At 41.7% G+C, this 25,697-nt stretch overlaps 1 protein-coding gene across 1 annotated transcript in view; it reads right to left on the bottom strand.

The window, feature by feature from the left end:
- Positions 1-2,723: 2,723 nt before the first annotated feature.
- The window catches only part of Tph2 (tryptophan hydroxylase 2), a 105,555-nt gene continuing 82,581 nt past the window's right edge, over positions 2,724-25,697 (bottom strand). The window contains exons 9-11 of the mRNA XM_005081468.4: positions 14,197-14,292; positions 4,002-4,135; positions 2,724-3,887 (exon numbers count right to left, since the gene is read on the bottom strand). Coding sequence (XP_005081525.1) covers positions 3,713-3,887; positions 4,002-4,135; positions 14,197-14,292 — 405 coding nt within the window. The 3' untranslated portion in view covers positions 2,724-3,712. The remainder of the gene's footprint in view (positions 3,888-4,001; positions 4,136-14,196; positions 14,293-25,697) is intronic.

Below are 25,697 nucleotides of genomic sequence, written 5' to 3'. Positions count from 1 at the left end.
AACTATTAAAATATACAGCTGCCTGATCATTCTAGAGCTGCTTGACTTGGTTTCCCGGGTCTCTGATCATCAATGCTTCACCACCAGTAACTTCACAAAGCACCCAGAGTAGCAAACAAGCTGCAGGATCTTCACATTCTGTAGACTAAATGTCTTCACAAGAGCCCAGCTGTTCCAAGGATACTTCTGAAATGATGGGCTTTCTGTAGCTATGAACCCAGTGGTCCAGCTTCTGAAATGTTTCTTTTACCCTTACCTGTTTGTTGTTGGTCTTTGGCATGTTTGGGTTTTTATTCTGTGGTGCAGTAGATCAAACCTAGGCAAGTGCTCTGCCAAAAAAAGCTAAAAGATACACTCCCAGGCCCTGAATTTTCATCTCAGATGAAATACATTTCACTGATATGTATTTCAACTATTTCTTATGTTTCTCTTCTATATATTGATACCTAAGTTATCTGACCAAGAGTCCCATATAAGAATCTTAATTGATTTTAAATTGTATGTTATTAATGGGCCATTAAAAGGACATCCTTGGAAATTGCTCAAGGCTCCATTCCAAATGGGTTTCCTACTGTGTTGATGTGGATGGTAATGGTCCCCATATATTTGAATACTTGGTTCCCAGCCTTAGTGGAACTGTTTGGGTGGGAATGTGTGACCTTGTTGGAGGACACGTGCCATGGAGGCAAGCTCCAAAGCTGCCATTCCTAGTGCACTCTATGCCTCCTGCTTGCAGTTTATGATATGAGCTCTTAGCTGATCAACCCAATTAAACACCTTATAAGCTGTCTTGACAGCTTGGTGTTTTATCACAGCATAGAAAAGTAAACTAATACAGAAACAAGTACCAAGAGTGGGGTATTGCTGTGACAGGTCTGACCATGCTTTTATTTTTAGGAGGAATGCAGAAGACTTTGAAACTTGGGATTAGAAAAGTGGTTGACTGTTGTAAGTGGAACTTAATGAGCCACCCTACTAAGAGCTTGGAAGATGGTAGTCCTGAGAGATGTATGGACTGTGGAAGCCCAGCTCAAGAGGATTCAGATAGAACAATACTAGCAACTGGCCTAGAGACCATTCCTGTACATATTCTGGCAAGCAATATGGCTGCCTTCCACTCTGTCCTAAGAACTTGCCTGAGGCTAAATTTGAAAGTAATGGACTAGTTTCTTCAATGGACATTTCAAGACAGCCTGGGACAGAAAGAAATATCAAATGTATAGTTTGGAGATGAAAAAGGCACTGGCCAGCTTACTGGCAAGCTTGTTGCCACAGCTAACACTTGTTAACAGTTAAGAGATTAGCTCCCATAAAGACAGCCAAATCCTCATTGGAATAAATGGAAATGTGCTCTCAGCACAACAACCAACCCAGCTAAACTTCAAATTATAAAGAACATGGCTTAAGGAATTTGCTGTTCCTGGAAGAAGAACAACACACACAAGCTTCTGAGAATATGATTCAAGGGGCCAGGCTCCATCCCAGCAGGTATCTAGACTTCTTAACATCATTCCTGTGGTGCTGGATTTAAAGTAAGTAAAGGGATTGTGAAATCTTCCCCCAGGGTTACAGGGAGTCACTGAGGCCAGGAAACGTGTATGGCAAGGATCTCCCTTCATGGAGGCCTTCGTAGGCCATTGCATGAAGTCATGAAAGTAAAAAACCTGAATGGAGTTGGGGACCCCAAGATTGTGGAGATGTCAGAACTGTGAGACGTCTGCAGACCACAAGTGGAACCATCCTGAAAGAGAAAAGTAGGCTGCAGGCAGCAAAGCCGGAAGGCAGAGCCACCTAAGCCCGCAGACATCAGAAATGGAACTACAGTATATGGAGTGTGCCTAGCTAGGTGTTGATCTTACTGGAACAGTATTGTTTTGCTGCCCTCTACCCCAAATCTTCCCTTCAAAATGGCAATGTATATTCTGTGCCACTGTGGGTTAGAAGTTTGTGATTTGCCTTCCGATTTTACAGGGGATAGCAATTAAGATATTACCTTGAGTCTCAGAAAAGACATTAGATTCTTGAACTAGAAGTCTGTGGGGACTTATAAAGTTGGGTTAAATGATTTACAATATGGCTATGAGCATATGGGGACCAGGGAGTGGAATAGCCCCATAGGCTCATCTATTTGAATACTTGGTCTCCAGTTGATGGAACTGTTTGGGAAGGATTAAGAAGTCTTCTGTGGGAGGAGGTGTGTCACTGAGGAGCAGGCTTTAAGGTTTCAAAAGACTCACGCCATTCTCTGCCTCCTGGTTGTAGTTTGAAATGTGAACTCTCAAGTGTTTCTGCTAATGTTCCTTTGTTTCACCATCATTTAACCATCCAGAATGTTAACACCAATTTAACACTTTTATATATTGCCTTGGTCGTGGTGTTTTATCACAACAATAGAAAAGTAACTAAGACACTAAACTAAAGGTCTCGTTGATATTCTTCCAGTTCCCATCCTCTCCCACTCCATCTAATCTCTGTACTACCTCCCCAAAGAAGCAGAGTCAGGGGGACTGTTCAGCGAGGGAACCCATCCGAAGACTAATTCAGTGGTTTTCCATTTGCTCACTTAGACATTTGATTTGTTAACCTTTTATAGCAAGGACCACCATAAATTTGTGTCGAATCACTCGTGTTTGCCTAGAGTTACCCAGACTTTGATAAAATAAACCACTCCCCACAGATAGGACCTTTTTTAGAGCTGGAAGATGAAATAATAGAATATCCTATTGGAGGCAAGCTTCCATTTATTGATAAGCATTAATTTTATAAACATTAATATTCATTCTGTGCCAACACATAAACACAAATGTATGCTACAGTGGAATTGGCAGAAGTCCAAAATGAAAGTTCAATGGATTATGACTGCTACACACTTCACTGTGCCAAACTGTACAAACCCCTTTGTTTCCAAATCTTTGGAATCGAAGATGGTACTTACATCCCTGTGGTATTCACGAGTCTTAGTCTAAAGAGATGAGTCAGCTGCCCAAGATGATAATTCATTTTTTTCCAACAATACGTTCACAGTCCCAAGATGTTTTTCCCCTTCTGCTTAAGCTTTCCAAATGGTCTCAAAGTGTTTCCTTCCAAATACTTCAGGAAACTTGCCACACATCAGTTTCTACAAGGTCACTGGAACCTATACATCCTGTTTGTAAGAAGCTTTCTTTTCTTGCATGGGATGAACACTCAGTTCAAAATCATGCCAACCACTGTGTTTCTGAACAACCCCTCAAGTAGAATACTAAATCTTTTGTGGCTGTGATGAGCAACTCTAGTTTGTGTCAAATAACACCGATATTATTGAAAATAGGCACTAACTACTTTGTGACTATTTTCATTTTCTCTAATGAACACAGAGGAAAGTCACAGGTCCAAAGACGAAAAGGTCAACACCTAGAATCATGACAGGAATTTCTGCTACAAATTTTAAAGACACAGTTTAAGTTGCAGTTGTTCACTAATCAGAAATGTCAAATCTATTTGAGATATTTTAACTATATCACAATCTTTCAAATGATGAATGGTTATCTGCATGGGTTTACTTAAGAGTATTTTTGTTTATATTAACACCATAAGTTACACAGAGGTGTAGACACACAGAATGGCATGCTCACTAGCCAACCATGACACAGAAAGTTCCGCTGTTAGATAACACTGACTGAATGGTTGCTAAGCCCCCAAAAGCTCATGCTGACAACACTGGCTCTAGGTATCAAATCCCCAGATATTGGTTCATTTTATTCAGGGCATCACACACGGTGTTCAGATCACTGCGTAGGTCTTGCACCACATTTTCAATACTTCTGGTGTCTTTCAGAATTTCGATGCTCTGTGTGTAGGGGTTGAAGTATACTGAGAAGGGACGGGTAATTGACTTTGCAAAGTCCCTGTAGAATAAACGAAAATAGAAGGATACACAAATCAACCACCATTGGTATGAGAAATGGAACAGTCAGGGAAATTTACAAGTTATTTTCTAGAAGAAAGAGAAGCAAGTTTACCTCATCTTTTCTTTGGCTTCTTCAAAACTTTCTGAAACAAAATAGGCATCCTGGAAGGTGGTGATTAGGCATTCCTGCAAGCAGGTTGTCTTTGGGTCAAAGACTTTTATGCACGCCTTGTCAGAAAGAGCATGCTGCAAAACATACCACAGAATCCATCATGTCCACAATGAGGCTTCCAAAATGCTATGCCATCACATTTACTAGCCCAGTAACCACAGAACTGCTCAGTTACTAGTCTACAATGGAACATAGACCCCCTCCCTGTGCAGGGTAAATTGGATGTTTGGGAAGGGTCTTGCTTTTAAGTCTCTTGGAAATTGGGGAAGAAAATGAGCTCATGTTATTATTTTATATAATATCAGGCAAATTCATGCTGAAGGACAGTTCAGCACTATCCCCTGACACAAATGGAATTTTAAATCTACACCATGAATAGAAGCAGGTACAGCAGAAATGTGCTCCTAAATTTGTTGCTATAAGCAATGTACTGAAATTTCTCTTAAATGGCAGAAGTAATAATTACCTGTGCAGAGAGGTAATTGAGACTCTCACCGAACTATTTGTGGACTCGTTGGGAGACATTTGGAGGCTAGGGACTGTGTATCAACAGAGATTGAAGTGGGCCTGTACATTGGAGGGTGCTTGCAAGGTATCATTTACCTTCCACAAAGTACAGCAGAGTAATATACAGCAAATAAATATTGCCAGTTGGGGGGCAAAGAACCAATATTAATAGTTATACTTAAGCCCAAAGCAGGCATTAGAAAAACAGGAACACCAGTATAATTACTCTTGGAGCTATCATTGGCTCCATTTGGCTCACCACATGCCTGGCACTAGGAACAGCAAGGAACCCTGAATAACTGTGTCTTCAAGATAAACTCAGTGATGTTAAAAGTTAGTTGTCCTTTCTGACCACACACTACCTGCCTTCTTCTAGACTCTTTATGGATGATTCTGAAACATAATATGCAGGAGAATCATTGAGGAGTAGTATATGAGACCACAGGTTCCCAGGCCATCATCAATCCAGTAAGTCTAAATGAAATCTAGACACAAGTGTTTTAAAAGCATCCAAGGTGACTGACTGTGATTACATTGTATACTGTACTCCTGTAGATTTTTGTCCTTAAGGGGTAGTTTTATTGGTACAAGGGGAGAAGGGAGATGACTAAGTTGCCTTGAACTGAGTATTAGAAAACAGAGGCTGTGGCTCACATACTGATGTATCTACTTGCAACCTTGGTAGGTCATGTGACCTGAAGGTCCTCTGCATTCCATGATTCATATATGAGCCCAGGGGAGACACTTTCATTGGATGATTCTAAAGATGCTCCTTGATCTGACCCAATGCATTTCACTGCCTCTTTGTCTTCCCAACCAAACAGTGAGAATTTCCTGAAAACTTACAAACCAATGCCCTCCCCATCAACATTCCTGGGGCATTCCCTCCAACATTGTCAAAGTGTACATGATTATTTACAGCTCTTGGTGAGGAAGGCTGTGACTTTCCATATTTGAAAATGCAACTAAGAAGCCATACTGACATGAACAGAAGAGGGCAAAGGGCTTATGATTTGTTTTTCCACAAAATTCTGTTGTCCAAGCCAATGCATATATGAATCATGGAATGGAGAGGACGTCAGAGTGAACTCATTCTTTTTCTGGACCGCAGACCAACACCACTCTGAGGCAAAAGTCATACACCTACAGAGGTACTTCCTCAGGCCTCAGCACAGCACAGTCACAACATTCCACAAGTTTGGTTCCACATGATCAATAAATCCTGTCCACATTTTCCAAACAACCACACAGCTCTACAAAACAAAATGTCTTTTGATGAGAGCTATTGCCCCTTTGCAAAGAACTGGCTTCCTGTTGGCTTGCTGTGGTTTTCAGAATTAGAAGTTGCTTTCTTTGCAGTCACACACTGTGATTACATTTAACTGATGTGTGTTACTCAAATTGTCCATTCATTCATGGGTACACATTGAAGGACGGACACAGGCTAACTCAATGTCCTCAGTCCTTCTACTCTCTTCCCTGCACTGGAGGCAGGGGCATACTGGTGGCAACACAGGCTGTAAGAACAATTCAGCCATGGGTCTTCAGGACATCTCTGCTGAGTCAAGAGATTTGAGGACAAGCACAAAAAGAAATGAAACTCATCAGTGAAACTATCAGTCTCCAATGCCTCTATAAGACTTTAGCAACCAGTGTGTGTGCAAGGGTACCTGCATAATGTGTATATTCAACAGCAGTGACTGACAATAGTGTAGGTTCTAAAACATTCATCATGGGGCTATTGCACTGACTCCCCAAATGCCTACATCCATTCATCAATAGGAAAAGAGGATTAGAGTAGATCAAGAAAATCCCCAGAGGACAGGGTGTCCTGCCTTAGACTTCAAGGAGGGAAAAAACCCAATGAGTACACAGCTTATAGTTTGAGGCAAAGACTGTTCAGTGATATATAAGGCACTTAACCAATAAAACACTTAAGTGATAGGCTGGCGAGCACTATCTTTCTGCCTCAGCATGCATAGATAGATAGATAGATAGATAGATAGATAGATAGATAGATAGATAGATAGATAGATAGATAGACAGACAGATAGAAGACAGACAGAGAGACAGAGAGAGAGATTATAGATTATAGATTATATGATATTCTGGTTCACAAGGGCCTCTCCACCCATTAAGTATGAAACCAGGGCTAGCTACCTCTTGTCTATTAACAAATGTGGGGGCATTATTAGTAGCCATGTATTGGCCCCAGTTGAGGGAACAGCCAGTGAATGAGATACCCATCCCTATAAATAGTCACATCCACCTAACAACCAATTCACATCTGTGGTGACTGGCATGTTCCAAGAGATGTAAAATGACATCCACGTCTCCTTTGATACAAAAGGTCATTGACTAATTAGGCTTCTTGAGTCTACCTGTGTCCTTGTAAGTCATCTCACTGTAGGGAAACAGCTACTATGTCCTCTTCTGTGTGTTAAGGAAGAGGTCTCTGTGAACACTGTCCAAGGTTTTTGGTTTTTGGTTTTTGGTTTTGTTGTTATTTTGATGGTTTTCCTTGTTTGGGGTTTTCGGGTTTTTTTTGTTTGTTTGTTTGTTTGGTTTGGTTTGGTTTTTCGAGACAGGGTTTCCCTGTGTCACTTTGTAACCTGTCCTGGAACTAGCTCTTGTAGACTGAGCTGATCTTGAATTCACACAGCTCCACCTGCCTCTGCCTCCCAAGTGCTAGGATTAAAGGCGTGTGCCACCACTGTCCAGACTGTCCAAGTTTTTTGATGCCCCAGGGGGACTCTGTGGTGAATTCTCTTCAAGGTATCAACCATCTTAAGTCCTACAGTCTTCAAGAATGAATTTTCTTTTCTGTAGGGAGGAACTTTATAATGCTGAACAAATCTGGCTGACAGTCTTTTATTCTCAAGCCATTGCAAATGAGCAAGAATACTTAAAGGTCATCTGCTCCTATATGAACACTCTGTAACAGTGATTCTCAACCATCCTCATGCTGCGACCCTTTAACACAGTTCCTCGTGTTGTGCTGACCCCCAACCACAACATTATTTTTGCTGCTACTTCATAACTGCAATTTTGCTACTGAAATGTGGGATATCTGGTATGGGACCCCTGTGAAAGGGTCAATCAACACAAAAGGGGCCACCACTCAGTTTTGGAAACCACTGATCTCTAAGAACCATTTTTGATTTTTCCCATAGTGCTAAGGACAAGGGAAGGCAATTAGAATCAGAACTCCTGGCTTCTTAATATGGCTATCTCAAAATATAGAGATATCAAGACTGGACAGTCACAAAGTTAGATGTAAGTAACCTAGGAAAAATTGCAGCTGGCCCTTGGAAGCCATGTTTCTTAAGGGTCCAAATGCCACATTGTGATTAAGCATCTTGGAAGCTACCCTTAGGTTCTTCCTGCCATCTTCAAAACTAAAGCTCCAAGAAAACCTGCCCAATTGTCATATGTGTACACTAACAAAGAATATGCATCTTCAAAAGATGCTGGCTTCCACATAATGTCATTTGCATCACAGATTTGAAACCCCCACCAACTTACAGTCTTTTCAAGATCATGGGAAGGAAACACCTTAGAGGAGATAAACAATCATCAAAGCTTTTGAAGCAATCAATTCATAACTCCCCCTTCAGTTTCTCCCTTTAAGGTCTTTTGTTCCAATCCCTCTTTAGAGTACTGACACTTAGCTTTGCTAAATAAATTTCTGCTTGATCTAGCTGTTTCTCAACTGAATTCTTTCCTTCAAGATGGCAAGAGTAGAAGAGAAAGCTTCACCAAGTAACAGTGTGATAGTAAATGAGGAACTATCTCAGGATGGCCTGTAGTTCCCTGTGACAAATCTAAAAGTCTGTTCTACATGAAGCTAAGAATCATCTTGCAGTATAATTTTATCATGCCCCATAAAAACATAGCACCCTCCATTTCACCAGTGTAAATTGACCAAAGCAGTTTTTCCTACTGGGCTTGAAGACAGCCTCGTCACCCTTCCCCACAGAGATGCCATGCACCAATTGATTGGCTCTAGTGAGCAAATTAAGACTTATTTTCCATTCTAGCTTTCATAAATACACTTTAGACATCAAAAATTTACAGTTGCTGATAGTGGTGCTTTGACAGAAAATGGCCTCCAAAGGGAATGGCATTGCATTGGAGTGGGTGTGGTCCTGTTGGAGTGGGTGTGGTCCTGTTGGAGTGGGTGTGGCCTTGTTGGAGAAAGTGTGTCACTGTTGGGGGTGGGCTTTGAGTTCTCATATATTTCAAGATACTACCCAGTGAGACAGACCACTTCCTCTTACCTGCAAGATGTAGGACTCTCAGCTACTTCTCCAGCACCATGTCTACCTGCATGCCACCATGTACCACCATGATGGTACATGGACTGAACCTCTGAACTGTAAGTGAGCCAACCCTATTAAACGTTTTCCCTAATAAGACTTGCTTTGATCATGGTGTCTCTTCACAGCAATGGAAACCCTAAGACATGGATGGGTAACAAAGCAAGATAATTCAGAGCATCCATCTTAACCTTGGAGTATAAATTTGGTTCCTTTTCTTCCTGTATAATTTGAGGGAACCAACTAACTCTATAACCCGAGGTTGTGGTCAGAATTAAATGGGGAAATGCATGAAAATGGCTAGCATGGGAGTGTTCAACGTACTTAGCTATTGTTCCTAATTCAGTCCAGACAGGATTACTAGTATTCATTCACATGTGCTGCCCAATAAGCTTTCTCTCCCTCACCCCTGGGGGTCTAGAACCTGTAGGGAAAGAATGGCCCCACATATGAGACTTGTAAGACTGAAACCACAATTGTGCCTTACTCATTATCCTGGCATCTTCCTTCCTCTCAGACACCCCTTTGTGCAGTGACACAGAGGTATTATCTCAAGATGTAAACCCTGTGATCCTCACTCTCTATATTAGGACTGGTTAAATTTTGAAAAGAGTAAAAAAAGTCCCAAGTGTGAAGTCAGATTTGTGGGTAGTTTGGGTCCTAGATTTCAAATAAGGGTTTTACAAAGACTCCTATGTTCACACCACAGTCATATTTTCCCCCATCAGAACAACAGACAGGTGGAGTTGATTATGTCTATGCATTCATGTAGGTAATAGTCTTTGAACCTCATTTACATACTCATCAAAGCTCCAGCCACTGGGTGACCAACATCAGGTCAACAGTTGCAGCAGTATAAAATATTTCAGTGCAATAGATAACTGCCTTCAAAACTACAAGGATGTTCACACAGGAATTATGATAATGCTATTAATTAAAGCCGACCCTACATGGGATCAATATCCCTATTGCCAAGTTCAGCAATGGTTCACTACACTTCATTTTTCTCGGTGATGCTAGGGCTTTCTTGGTTTGAATAAGCTGCATGAGCAAGGGAGGAGCCCCCCTCTTCAACAGACATAGCTGAGGAGTTTGCACCCATCAGTCCTCCAGCATTCACGCTGTCATTACTAACAGTGCCCACTCCCCCTTCAAGAAAGGAAGGGGACAGGAAGGGAGGCTGGAGCTGCCCAACCCAGTAAGGACAGAGAGCTCAGCAGCTCAGTCCTTACTCGGGCAGCCACACTGACCTTCTAGGTAACCTCAGAAAACCTTTGAAGCCCTGGAGGCTCTCCTCCGTATCCTGGCAGTAATTCTGACCACCTCCCAGCAACAGCTGAAAGTGGCAGTAAATACAAATGATCATAATAAATAAAAAGCTGTTTGGAGAATGCTGATTAATAGCCATATAAAGGTAAAACCAGTAATTCACCATGCAAGGACATCCTAAAACTAAAGTAAAAAAAAAAAAAAAAAAAAACAGGTAATCAAATTTGCTTACACCTGAAACACAAAAGAGATATTTATATGTAATATTCCAGCAATTACTGTAGAGTAGATGCTGAGGCCACCTAATCTGTGCTCTGAAGGGAATAAAGAACTGGAAGTCACCTTTTTCCCTGAAAAGAGACGAGCCTGCCTTTTGCCTTTGAAGTAGATCAATTTTTTTTAAAGGCAAGACTCACAACTTCACTATTAGCAAGGCATTTCCTTCCCACCAAATGTCGTTTGAATGTGCAGTGTGCCTCCATTGGTTCATGACTTCTGGTGTGGCACTATTTTGGGAATCATGGAACTTTCTGGAAGTGGAGCCTAGTTGGAGAAAGTAAATCACTGGGTAGCAGTGTTGAGGGTTGTAGCCAAGCACTGATTCTTGCTTCTGGATCAGGGGCAGATATGAGCAAAGCTCACCACCATCTCCCTCCACCATAGTCATAGGCCATTCCTACCACCATGCCTTCCCCAGATGATGGACTGTTTCTCCTTAAACCGTGAGCCAAATGAAAGCTTTCCTTCAGTTGCTTTAGCTGGGTGACAAGGAAAAATAACTACTACCCTTCCCAAAGTGAACAAACCTCACTGTTGGTTCTCCAACATAATAATCCCTTTTCTCAGGACTTTCCTACAAAATTTTGTGTCTCACAACTTGAACCATCAAAGAATATGAATAAACAAGGAAGTAGTACATGAAAAATAATAGATTATACTGTTAGGTTAACTGCACTGTTAGGTTAACTGTAGAGGGGGGTGACATGAAAGACACATACTTGATGGTGAGTAAAAGGCAACCAGTTATGCTGTTTTCAACCTTTTTTTCTAGTTGCTTTTCTAGATGACTCAGGTCACGATTAACCGTTCTCTGCAGTGATGGGACATGTAGAAAAGCCCCACCTTCCCAGGCTTTGGGCGTTCTGAGCAGTTTGTCAACCATTATGGTGTGGGTAGTTTTGAATCAAAGTTATGCTAGCTTTTATAACATTTTCCATATTTGCTTTATTTCTGTCTCTGGAAGTAAAATCAAGAGCTATTTCTATGAAGGAAAACAATGGAAGTCCTCCTCCCAACTACAGATACCCACACCCTCTTGGCCAGCTCTGAAGAGCAACATTGACGCCCTCAGGAAAATAACAGCACAAATATTAGAAGTTTTATGTTCTGAGAGAAAAGTGTGAACTGTGTGTACTTAGATAAAAGTCATGAAGTCTACACCAAAGCCTCCGGAAACTTATGGACCAATTGGAGCAGTAGAAAATACCTCACTGCAATAGATCAATTCATTCAAAATTGTATGGATATTTATAGAAGAATTATGATTATGATATTAATAAAGTCATTCCTACATTGGGTCTAGAACCATAGTACCTCTCTTCCAATAAAATAAGATGTTCAGGGGACTGGAGAGACAGACCAGTGGCTCAGAGCACTTGCTGCTTTTCCAGAGAGTGGGGGGACAGCTCACCACCACTTGGGAGTCTGATACCCTCCCTTCTGGCTTCCGTGAACACCTGCCCTCATGTGCACATGCATACACACACACACACACACACACACACACAAGCATAATTAAGTATTTAAATGAGCTGTGAAATGTTCTGGGCACTCACAGGAACAGGATGGGCAGGGAAAGAGGGGCTGCTAAGGAAAATTCCAGTGTTCTGTGTGGACAGTTAGAAGGTATTTCTTGTGAAAAGAACATCTAAATTGTAAAAATGGTCCAAAACAGCAATCATGGGGATGTTAGAGTGTTGAAATCTGAGAATGGAAGAATGCTAATGACCAGAGGTGATGGACCTGAACAGGACGTTGCACGGCAGACAATGCCCTTTGCTGTGCATATTTCTAGCTGATTTCCATTTCTAGACAATTCTGTCCATACCAGTAAAAACAAAAACAACAGATTTGCCCCAATGCTGCCTCCACATGCCTCATTAACCAGACCAGGAGACCCTATTATAAGTTGGGGGGCATGAGAAAGATTTGTTTCTTTTGTTTCTAGAATAATTTATAAACCATCTGAAGAGAATGTAAATAGATGTAGCTCAGGAAGTTTTGTTTTCTGACTTTCTCAGGAGAACCAGGAAGCAGTCTTAGAGAGCATGGTCTAATAGGGTAGGATGTCCTATTATTGCTGTAGGCTTTGGCCACTGCATTAAGATTAACACTAAATGTATTACTATTTTTTAAGAGCCTGCAAGATGGCTCAGCAGGTAAAGGGACTTGCTCTATGTCCCCGCAAACCTGAATTTAATCCTCAGAACCACATGGTAGGAGAGAAACAACTCCAAAAAGTTGCTTTCTGACTACACATGTACTATGGAATACACACACACACACACACACACACACACACACACACACACACACACACACACAGACCTTTGACTGAGGCCCAAGTGTTAAACCCACTCCCTTGGTCCATTGCTCATCTGTTCATTTTATGCACTCCTAACCCACTTTCCTGATTCCTCAAGACTCACTGTGAAGAACAGGACTCCCCCTAGAAAGCCTTCTCAAGCTTGGCCTATCATGAGCCAGACACAGTTGTCATACTTTTTAATATCTGCTTGGTTGTTTATCTGGCATTAGGTGTCAAGTCCTCTGACTGTTGAGTCTAGAGCACTGATACTACAGTCTACACTTGGCCTTGCTCATTAGTTGTGTAGTTTAGGCAAGTCCTGTAATGTCCACAACAGTTGTCTCATCTCTAACAATGACAGTATCAGGTTCTTATAGAGACTGGATTGATATGTATCAAAATCCTAAACTCTGTTTAAGAATTTGATAACCTCTGGTGTTATTTTCTTTTGATTCATGTTCCTCTTCATTCTCTGCCTTTTAATTCCTAGTGTCTGGCACAGTGCATACCACCTACAGGCATCCAATGAAGGTTTTTAGGAATGAATAAATTATCTAATTAATGAAGTTATAAAACTAGCAGACTCAATAAAAGTGCAACGAGATTGCATCTCTCAAGAATACAAATAAGCAAAACATTCCAGTAACAACGCATTCCCCAACTGTATTACACAACAGCGATCAATACTGAAGAGAATACCCTAAGCTAGTCTGTAATCCTGATCTTAGACTGAATAGTCAAAGAAAGATTAAGTTATTTTCAGTATAATTTCCAGGTTATATACCATATTGCCTTCCAAATGCATCAAAAACTTACTAGAATGTTGAAATGAAAATGCTCCAGAGCCCACCATTTACTAATAAATGGTCATTTTACTATTTAGGGAAAAAAATAATTTCTAAGCAAACACAACTACATTTTTACATGCCTCCTTGACACTATGCTCATTCAGCTTGTTTTCTCTTAAACTGTTGATGTGCACAAATATTTTAATTGCATTAATTCTGGAGAAGATGGGATATCTCTTCAAATTCCTCTTTGATAGGTAGAAGGGAAATCCATGGAGCCACGGAGGACATGGAAACCAGAGTAGAAAAGCCAAGCTCACATGCAAGTGTCAATCAAGAGTATCCCTGTTAACCCACTACCTACTTTTAGCACTAAATTTAGGTCAGCCATTTGTTTGCCAGTGTTCGAGCCTCCATTTGTCATTCCTGTTGATTTGGGCGCATGGCTGCTCATCCATTTGAATCAAACCACAAACCCGGAACAGCTTGACCCATTTTCAGAGGTGCAAAAAGTTAGGTCAGCACCCACATCTGAGGTGCCAGATCCTCTGTATTAAATATGTATGGGGAGCTGTAAGTAGAAATGCTCGGACAAACCAATCAATATCTTCCATGACCTTGAACCAGTTTGCCTGGGAAGGATATTTTCATTCACAGCTTCATACCTTCAGTTCTCCAATTGAGGAAAGGAGCCCCGCTCCATACGCCCGCAGTTGACCTTCTTGCTTGCAAAGGCCAAACTCGATTGTGAAGAAATAACACTGGGAGGGGAAAAGTGAAATAGACACACATTCAGTGAATTGGCCAACACGTCCCTTCACAGAATGAAATGGCACCCACAAAATACAAAATGTTGCACTGTACATAATCGCTTTACATTTTCAAATAAATTTAAATCACGAGTATTTATTGTAATCCATTATCTTTCTGAACAACCCTGCTCTAGTTTATATACCTCAATGAACTTCTATTTAATTTCAGCACATGACTTTCTGCATGTTTTTACGATTAAAATTTTAAATAATAATCCTTCCCTAAGTTGAAAGAATATGGGAAAATTGAAAATCCTTAGGAGTCTTGGGAATCCTATATTCAGAAACTTTATGATCAAATCATATCTCCTGTAATAATTTTACAATTATCAATTAATGAGTACATTTTAGTGATGCTCCATGAGAATATGGTAATTTTACCTACCAAATTGTGTTTCAGGGATATAAAGTAGTTCAAGAAATACAGGAAAATGAGTAGGAATCTAGTCACCTCAAACTTATTTTTTAATTTTTTACACATTCCAAAGATATTTATTAAGCTGAGGTGATGACTCAGAGGGTTAAGAGCTTCATGAACAATGAGAGACTCTATCTCAAAACCTGAGATGGGCAATAATATAGGAAAACATCCAACTTCAACTTCTGGCCTTCACACATGAGCAAGAAAGCCTGTGCACACAATGACACACAAAATACACCAAAAACTAAATGTACAAATAAATATTAAATGGTATTTGTTAAAAACCTACTAGGGCAGGTGAGCTTGGGTCCTCCTGGGGACCCCTTGCCCACCCATCACTCACTCCCGCAATTTTTGGGGGGAGGACCCACCCACACAGGAAAAGATGTAAGTTGTTCCAGACCCCACCCCTGGTGTGCCCAGCTTCAAGTGAGCTTGGGTCCTCCTGGGGACCCCTTCCCTGCCCATTACCTGCTCCTTCAATCTTCCAGGCTCTGCTCCTGGCATCAAGAGAACCCACCCACACAGGAAAGACCCCCTGGCTTCAAAGAGGAAGGAAGTGAGTCCTACCAGACCCCATCCTCCACTCTCCCCAAACCCGTATGCCTGGCTTCAGGGAGACCAGTGGAGACAGAGAGACCCCCACCTGCACCCACTGGAAGAAGAGATGGGAAGATGACAGTATAAGAACACACTCTGCAATAGAAAGACCAATATGACTCCACCAGAATCTAGAGACCCCACGCCAGTAAGACATGAAAAGCACAACATAGATGAAGCCGAAGAGACAGACCTTAAAAATTATTTTATTAAGATGGTAGAGACCCTCAAAGAGGAAACAAGAAAATCCCTTAAAGAAATAGAAGAAAAAACAAACAAAAATGCATGAAATGGAGGAAAAGATCAATCAAAAAATTCAAGAAATAAGCAAATCTCTTAAAGAATCTAAGAGAGTCAAGAAAAAGCAACCAAACAAATGAAGTAAACAATTCAAACAATTGAAGGCTTAAAAGCTGAAATAGAAACAATAAGGAAAACACAGAATGAGGGGATGCTGGAAATAGGAAAGCTGGGTAAATGATCAGGAACTACAAATGTAAGTATAACCAATAGAATACAAGAGATGGAAGAGAGAATCTCAGGTGTTGAAGACTCATTAGAGGATACACAGTCATCAACCAAAGAAAATCTCAAATCCAACAAATCCGTAATATATCCAGAAAATATGGGACACCATGAAGAAGCCAACCTGAGGATAATAGGTATAGAAGAAGGTGAGGAAATGCACCTCAAAGGTACAGAAAACATACTCAACAAAATCACAGAATAAAACTTCCCTAACCTAAAGGATATGCCTACGAAATTACAAGAATCTTACAGAACACCAAATAGGCTAGACCAAAAAAAGACATCCCCTCACTACATAATAATCAAAATATCAAACCTACAGAATAAAGAGAAAATATTAAGAGCAGATAAAGAAAAAGGCCAAGTAACATATAAAGGCAGACCTATCCAAATTACACTCAACTTCTCAATGAAAACTATGAAAGCCAGAAGATCCTGGACAGATGTCCTACAAACGCTAAGGGAACAAGGATGCCAGCCCAGACTACTGTACCCAGCAAAGCTTTCAATTACCATATATGGAGAAAACAAAATATTCCACAACAAAACAATACATATACAGGAATCCAGCCTTACAGAAAGTACTGGAAGGAAAACTTCGACCCAACGAATATAACTACACTCACAAAGACATAGGCAATAGATAATCCCACTTTACCAAACACCAAAAGAAAAGGGGAGGAAAACCTACACACCACCACCAATAAATCAAAAACAAACAAGAATCATCAATCAATGGTCATTAATATCCCTCAATGTCAACGGTCTCAACTTACCAATAAAAAGACACAGACTAACAGAATGGAAACAAAGACAGAACCCATCCTTCTGCTGCATGCAAGAAATATATCTCAAAGTTAAAGCGCTATCAGCAGTCTTTTACATGCCAGCATCCAGTTATGCCAGCACCATTTGTTGAAGATGCTTTTTTTATCCATTTTATAATTTTAGCTTCTTTGTCAAAATCAAGTATTCATTAAAATCAGGGTTTTCAATTTGATTCCATTGGTCTACCTGTCTATTTTTTATGCCAATTCCAAGCTGTTTTCAGGACTCTAGTTCGATAATAATGCTTGAAGTCAGGGATGGTGATGCCTCCTGAAGTTCCTTTATTGTACAGAGTTGATTTTGCTATCCTGGGCCTTTTGTTGAGTTGGGGGAATAACAGAGGAGAGCAGGATGAGAGATACCATAATAGAGGGAGTCATTATAGTTTTGAAGAGAGATCTGGCACCAGTGAGATTTCCAAAGATCTATAAGAATGACACCAACTGGCAAACTTAGCAATAGTGGAGAGACTACCTTAAATGCCCATCCCTGATAATGAGTTTGATGACTACCTTATATGCCATCCTAGAACCTTCATCCAGTGATTGATGGAAGCAGAGGCAGACACCCACAGCTAAACACTGAACTGAACCCCTGGAAACCAGTGACAAAGAGGGAAGAGTGATGAGCAAATGGTTAAGAATGGGCTGGCGAAACCAGCAGACACAGCTAACCTGAACAAGGGGGAGCTCTTGAACCCCAGACTGACAGCTGGGAGGCCAGCATGGGACTGATCCAGACCCCTGAATGTGGTGTCAGTGAAGAGGCCTGGACAACCTATGGAGCCCTTGGGCAGTAGATCAGTATTTATCCCTGGCATACAAATGGACTTTGTGTGTCCATACCACAAAGAGGGATGCTCTCTCAGCCTGGACTCTTGGGAGAGGGCCTTGACCCTGCCCTGAATGAAATGACAGACTCTAGATATCTCCTACATGGAAGGGAGTGGGGATAGAGTGGGAGGCTGGGGAGATGGTGGGAAGGTGTAGGAGGAGGGGAGGGAGAAGGAGCTGGGATTGACATGTGAAGCAAGCTTTTTTCAAAAATAAAAGTAATAAAATATAATGAAAAAAACCTCCTAGGTGCCAATGCTTGCTAAAAAAAATAAAAATAAAAGAGACACCAAGAATATCAATATATAAATACCAATATGTCAAAACTACAGTGTCAGTATGTTTTTATAATGAAACCTTAAATGGATACCAATATGCATATGTATATTTTTTAAAGAAAATACCCAGTTGGGTGGGTTTAAAAGGATCTGGGAGGAGCTGGGAAAGGGGTGAATGTGATTAAAATACACTGAACAAGATTTTCAAAGAAGTAACAAAAGAGGAGAAAAAAAAATCTGCAGTTGCTTCTGTTGGGTTCAAGAAATCAACCCAGACAGAAAAACCTCTACCCAACTAACAAAACTCACAGTGCTGTTGGCAAGTGGCTGAAATCACACTATTTTTTCTCTAATAGAAAAAGTGAGAAACTAGCAACACATAATAAGAATTGAATCAAATTAGCACTGTCCTGCGTCCGTGGTGCTAGGACACTGAAGGTGTTGAGGAGGAGAATTTAAAAACTCTTGAAATGGGGCAGAAAATAATTATAATTTCCAGCCCACAACAGCTTGCTCTATTTTTATCCAAGGGTCGAGATGTCCTTTGATTCTGACGGGCTTTGTTTGCTTTTTAATGCAGGGATAACCTCTGAGAGCGAGTGGCCCTATACTCTGCATAACTGAGCTGCACCCAAAGGACTGGCCACATCCAAGCCATGAAACTTCACACCTCCAGAAGCAAAGCCTCCTTCCAGATTGTTGCCAAAGAGGCCAAAATTATATTCCATGCCACCAACAACTCGTCTGTAATGTCTTCCAATATGCCCCTTACAATGTCCCACGTTTACTTTTACAGTCTTCTGCTTTTTGACGTCATCTGGGATACTTTTATGCATGATAGCCACATTAAAGTATAAACTCTGCAGCAAGTATGACTTTCCATTCCTTAAAAGCAATGGAAATTCCAGCACCATTGACACTTTAGACTACATCATTCACTGTTTGGGGAGGTTAGCCGTTGTGTTATAGAATGCTTAGCTGCATTCTAGGTACCAATAAAATCCCCCACCCTCAGGATTTTTAGCAGTTCCATAAAGTGGCCATTCTGCTTGGTTTTGTGATCTTGACACAAACCTTAAACCTATTTCAGAAGATGAACTTTTACTTGAGAACAATGCCTCCATAAGCAGATCAGTACCCATCCCGAGTATACACACGGACTCTGGACTCCCATAGAACAATGTGAGGTGCACTCTCACCCCGAACTCTTGGGGAAGGGTCTAGGCCCTGCCCTATATGAAATGACAGACTATGGACACCCCCATGGAGGGCCTCACCCTCCCTGGGGGAATGAGGGGATAACGGGGGGGTGGGGGGAGGGGAGGGAGAGGGAACTGGGATTGGCATGTAAAAGAAGCTACTTAAAACTAAAATAAAAATAAAAAACATTGTTGCAGAAAAAAAAAGATTGGCCTGTAGGCAAGTTCGTGAGGGCATCTCTTGATTGGTGACTGATTGGGGTTAGTGTCACTCCTTGGCAGACAGCCTCAGATGCTGTAAGAAAGCAGGCTGAGCAAGCCAGGGGGAGGAAGCCAAGTAAACAGCACCCTCCATGGCCTCTGCATCAGCTCCTGACTCCAGGTTCCTGCCTTGAGTTCCTAGGCTGCCTTTCTTAGAAAATAACTTCAAGCTGTAAGATTAAATAAATCCCTTTTCTCCCCAAGTTGCTTTTGGTCATAATGTTTTATTTCAGCAATAGAACTGCTAACTAAGACAGTAGCCTTTTTATTAAAACTTTTTTATAAAAAGTTTGCAAATAAAAACATCACATACTGAAATTAACAAGATCCAAGGTCTGCTGTCTCAACAAGCTTCTATACAGTTAAAATAGCTGTGGAGCCTCTCGCACTGGATTTTGCACTTTCACTATTGGCTATATTGTTTTAAAAGATTTGTTTGCTCATGTATTTTATGTGTGTGAGTGCTCTGTATTCATGCACATCAGAAGAGGGCATCAGATCCCATTACAGATGGTTGTGAGTCACTATATGGTTGTTGGGAGTTGAACTCAGGACCTCTGAAGAGCAGCCAGTGCTCTTAACTGCTGAGTCATCTCTCTAGCCTCCACTATGAACTATATTTTTATGCCCAGTTCACCAGGAAATTTTAAAAGCTACATCAGAGCATGCGTTTTCCTGCCCAAAAAAAAAAAACAAAAACAAAAACAAAAAAAAAAAAACACCACAGAATGACACCCTGATGCCCCTGGAAATAGAAATGAATAAAAATAGAATAGAAATGACACTGTCTTCAGGGCCTCTGTGCTTGCGGTCCCCTCTGGTAGGTAGTACACTCTTCTCCCTGGGCATTTATACACTGATCATTTTCATTTCTCAGTCAAAAGTTGGTTTGCTAAAAGGATTACAAATTAAATGTCAGCCGGGCGTTGGTGGCGCACGCCTTTAATCCCAGCACTCGGGAGGCAGAGGCAGGCGGATCTCTGTGAGTTCGAGGCCAGCCTGGTCTACAGAGTGAGTTCCAGGACAGCCTCCAAAGCCACAGAGAAACCCTGTCTGGAAAAACCAAAAAAAAAAAAAAACAACAACAAATTAAATGTCAATCTAGACATAGAGGACTTCCCTGACCACAAAAGAAGTCATGCTTTTCTGTTTAGTCTGTCTGACATGTTACATGACAAACATCTTGCCCCTGACATCCCCTTATCGGTTGACTTTTATTGCTGTTGTTACCTCTGTCACTTGGTAGGCATGAGCTGTGATCGGATAAGAGACTTGCTTCCTTCTGCAAACTCTTAGCATTTAGACCAGAGTCTAGCACAAAATAATTGCTAGAAATATCTGTAGAGCCGGTGAATGAGTCCACAGATGGACAGCACAGTCAGGAGCTAAGAAGCGGGTTCCAGGCTGCAACTAGGGTTCCTTTGTGGCTTTGTTTTATTTCATAGAAGACACACAAATCTAATTTATGCATTCATTCATTGATCCATTCACTATGCAGCCAGCGAAACTCAGCAAGCTTCTACAGTGTTTCAGGAATTATTATAAATCAACCAGGGATGATACTGCATCCCTACACACATTTTGTTTGTTAAAACTGAGCTCTGGCCTCAGGAACATGGGGTGGGGGAGCAACAAAGAGAGGAATATCAGGACATTAGAAACCACTCTTACCAAGGACTCCTGAAAACAACAAACCCAAACCCTCAAGTCTGTCAACCAAACAACTGTACACAATCCTGGGCACAGTGGGGTAAAACGCTCATCTATGCCCAGAGAAACCCAGAAGACATGTGAGAACCCAGCCCTTCTAGTTCACAAAGCAGAGAACTTAGGCAGTTCAGTGATCCATCCGGGCCTCGTCTAAGCGGTGACATTCACAGGATCTCGAGCTCTGTGTTTTCCAGAGCTCCACGTCAGCATCTGCCACCGTTTAAGGCCTCTAAATAAAAAAATTGGTAGATGTGAGATTTTCCTTTACAGCCAAGTGATGGGGAAATTCGAGTCCAAGGAAAGGAACCTGGACGCTCACAGTGTCTTCTTAGAGTGCCTTTGGTTTGCCTCCCTGATTCGTCTTGCACTTCAGCTTACCACATAGCACCCTCGGAACCCTAATGCTGAACACAGAAAACTTCGTAGGGAAGTGTCTTGCCATATCCAAAGGCATCCAAAACGCACATATGGCCCCAACGACGAGCACATTTCGGTCAGCTATTAGGTCCATTTTTAACGTCCCTCACACTATATCACTTGCATCCATAATGGGTGGCGGCAGTTATCATCCAGATTAAAACAGGCCAGAGAGCCTCGGAGAGAGAGAGCTACTCTCCCAGACACAGCTTCTTCCCCCGGACCTGGCCTTGTTTCTGATTTTACAGCAAGAATTAAACAACCTGCTTTGATTTGACTAGAGACGCGGAAGCTGAGTGATGGATTATCCAGTATATCTTTAGCTAATACGCTTCTAGAAGCAGTACGGCCTCCAAGGGAGGTGCCTGTGCACCTCTGTCGGGTGGTTCTATTCCCTCGGGCCCCTTACCTCATCTGGGAGTCCCTCCAAAAGCTCTGCCCTCACACACTCCACGTGCGCCCACCTTTCCCTTTTGGCTTCCCTGTGTCCATCGGCAGGAACGCCCTGGATGCGGCTTCTGCAGCCTGCTTTTCTCACAGAGCCAGAACTCTTGCTCTGAGACCAGTTTCCACGTCCGGTTCCGCGTGTGGCTGACAGATAATAAACAATGGTGAGCTACAGCCAAAACGCGAAAGTGTTGGCAAAATGTGAATTAGGGTCTTTCTCTGGGTGTTTTCTGTTTTCAACAGTGGTGAACACCTCGGTCAGATCCCTGGCTGAAGGAGGTACTGACCACGCACGTCTGCTGCCTGGCTTGGTGTGCAAAGCCAACTTCTGGTTGAATTGGTCCCCTCCCTTTCCCCCCCTCCCGAAAATGTCTTAGAGTTCAAGAATAACTAATTGCTTCTGGAAAGTTTAAGAACATATTTATTTTCCTCATAGAACTCTCCAGATGTGGTCTGTAATACAGTCCCTTGAGATTTTCCAAACAAATATCCTACCTATTATCAGAAAATAAATATGCAAAAGGTGAAGGGGAAAAAAAAAACCACTCTGAGCCTTGTAAAAACACCTGCAAAAGAGAATTGCTGATTCTTGGCTGCTAATGTCTTTTAAACAGAAACAAATAATAGTAAGACTCACACCCTCCAAATTGAAGGGTACCTTTCATCAGCACTGATGTTCATGAATTCTAAATTTTATACGCTCTAGTGATATATAATTATTTGTAAATATTTTATTTGAATATAATTACATATAATCATTAGCTTAAAACCAAAACAGGAATGATAGATGGGACCTCTTCCGCAGAAGAAAGGCAGAGTCATTTGCATACAGAGTCATTAAGCAGAGAAAAGAAAGCCTGAGCGACAATTGAAATCCAAAGGGATGAGGAACACACCTAAGAGTGCACAGATAGGTCGCACAATGCTGCCATCTTCAGGTCACTGTTGGTAGTACTCCATTCTCAAACCAGATCTGCCCAGATGGGTGGCGATCAAATCACGCCAACAAAATACAGAATAGCTTCATGAATGACTGAAAAATGACTCTCTGCAAGTCTCTCCTTATGTTTAGTGTCAACACCCTGGTCTTGCTGCAGTCACATATTCCAGCTAAGGAGAACTTGATGACGGAGACATTTTCTCTCCTCACTTCCCTATTAGAGTCTCTCTGCCTTCTACCTCTAAAATCCCTTGCATTCTGTGAAACAATTATATTTCCCTTTTCTGGGAGCCATCCTGTACCAATGAATTGGATTTAAATAGTGCATAGGAACTTCTAGGACAAGGATGTTATATTTATTTCTCTAGAAAACAAACCATTGTCTCACTTAACAAATTCCTGAATGGATAAGAACATGAGTGACACATTTCCTGTCACTTTTTCAGAAAGTCCATTCTTGCATAGTAGTCGCATGCATTTTTATTTAATAATCACAACACCATCTCACTATCTAGAATTCTAGTATCCGCTTTATCCAGGCAAGGTGTAAGAAGTTCATGAAGAAGGAGGAAAGAGAGACTGATGGTCATGGAAACTGCGCAGTGAGTTCTATATTCCTCACTTAACAAGACTCCTTTTCACGCCCTTATTCCTCCAACCCTCGGTGTCCTTCTGCAACATTCTAACCGAGCTTTGTTAAAGGGCTCCTAAATGCACCTAAGATAAGAGAACAAGAACAGTGCACTAGAGGGAAAGCCAGAAACTCCAAAGGCACAGAGGCAGAGTATCAGAGATTGAATAAGTGCTTCCAAGTGTGGAGTCATCACTAGACAGTAAAACTTACCGATGACTTGGGCGTTGACAGGGAACCTAGCCTGGCTTAGCTGAGCACTCTCATATACATTGTCTTCCTACATACTAGTGAAGCAGGCAGAAGTTACTGGCTGCATTGTTTAAATGAGAAAACCAGGACCTGGAATTCTGCAACTGCTGGTAATCTAACAAACTTGAGTTTGATTCATACTTTAGACTCAGCAACTCCTCTCCTCACTAGTGACCAAGATTCCATATGCAAAGCTATGGTGACCAGCCTCAGGAGAGTAGAAGTACTATTATCCTGCACTCTGAAAGGGCCCTTGGCAACCTGTCCACTGTGGCTCCAAGGAGGACTCTCCCCTCCCCACAGCCAGGGATCCTGAGAACTCTCCCCCAGGAATCTGACTGGTTAAATAAAAGGGGGGGGATTGCATGCTTTATTGCTTTTTGGTGGGTTGGTGGTTAGGGTGTGTAAAATATGAAAGTAACAGAAACAGTTTCAGACTTGGGCCCGTGTTCTAGGTCCCAGTATCAGAATAGATCTGTAAATAAAAACCCGCCATTGCACTAGCAGGTCACCATTTAGACCAAACTTATATTTGGAGAGGAGGCCTGGGAATGTGGCTCAGAGGTAGCCCATGTGCCTTATATGTACAAGGCCGTGGTTTGCATTCCAGCAACCAAACCAACAAATATACATGTGTGGATGTGTGTGATGGGGAGGGGCATGGGGGTAGGGGTGGACGATCTTGGGGAGTCATGAGGGTGGGGGTGTTAAATTATACTGTGTCACTCTTCAGTTGAAATCCAGGCAAGAGATGCCCTCTGTTCTCATGGATGGCATAAACACTACAAGTGAGGAAAAGCAGACTACCAGTGGGAATCTTAAAACTTCCTGAGTTTGATTCTCCCACAAACTTCTCACTCTGTCTTAAAAGTATGGGTGTTTCCTGGCTTGGGTCTAGGAGAATATGAAGCCTTTGTTGGGCTTTGAACGGTTAATGGTTTTTAGATGAGCTTTAAGAAGTTACTAGAAAGAGTGACACAGTTCTTCCTGTAGAACCATGAGACTTGAGGCACCAGGAGAAGGGCTTCTGAGAACCCAGAAGTCCATCACAGGAAAGGATATTACAAAAAGGTCTCAGGTCCCAGGCCCAACTGCAGCCACAGAGACACAGTTTGGGGAGAGGAGAGTTAACTTACTGGCACTGTGCTCACCCAACTCGCACAAAGCCCTGGATTGATCCCTGGCTCCACATTAACCAGGTAGGATAATAAACATCTGTAACATCAACACTGAAGTAGAGGCAAAAGGATCCCAAGTTCAAGGCCAGCCTTGGCTACATGAGATTGTGTCAAAGACATGGGACAAGGGGTTGGGGAAGGAAAAGGAAAAAAATTTTTTCTTTTGCCAATAGCCGTTCTCCAACCAAAACCCAATGTAAAGAAAGAGAAGGCCCGGGATTTGAGTGCTACTCTGTCAGCTATGGATGACCCTAAGTTGTAAAAACAACAAATATTGTCTTAGCTGCAAGCACTCGTTGAATGAATTAAAATGCAAAGTCCTGAGCTCTGAGGAAGCATTATGGCAAACCTTGTGGAAAATTGATCATCAAATGTAAGAGGCACGCTTAAAGAGGGGAAAAACATCAGCAAAAAAGAAAAAAAACTTTATTGAAGAATACAACCACATGGGGCTTTTTCAGCACCCTATGTTAGCGGGAGTTTTTGTGTTTAAGTAACTCCTCAGAGCTTTTTCAGTGCTTTTGGAATAAATGCAGGATTTTTTAAGAGCTCTCTGGTCATTTCAGTTTTACTACCTCGTCTTTGGCTTATCTGAAAGAATTTTCCATTTCAAAGGTGGCAACCTGACTTATTTTCATTTAACATTTACTTTTCCTATACCAGAATTTAATGCTTTTTTTAACAAAAGAAGGAGGAGAAGAAAGGAAGGAAGGGAGGAAGGAAGGAAGGAGAGAGGAGAAGGAAGAAAAGGATCGAGCCCTGGCTTCTTCCTCCCACTCAAGTATTAATGGGAATGCCATGCACTTACCTAACATCAGGACTACATAAGCA

Source organism: Mesocricetus auratus, unplaced genomic scaffold (assembly GCF_017639785.1).
Source record: "Mesocricetus auratus isolate SY011 unplaced genomic scaffold, BCM_Maur_2.0 Super-Scaffold_100011, whole genome shotgun sequence".
Lineage (NCBI taxonomy): Eukaryota > Metazoa > Chordata > Mammalia > Rodentia > Cricetidae > Mesocricetus > Mesocricetus auratus.
The sequence above is the reverse complement of the archived record's forward strand: the minus strand, read 5'-3'. Positions and strand labels throughout refer to the sequence as shown.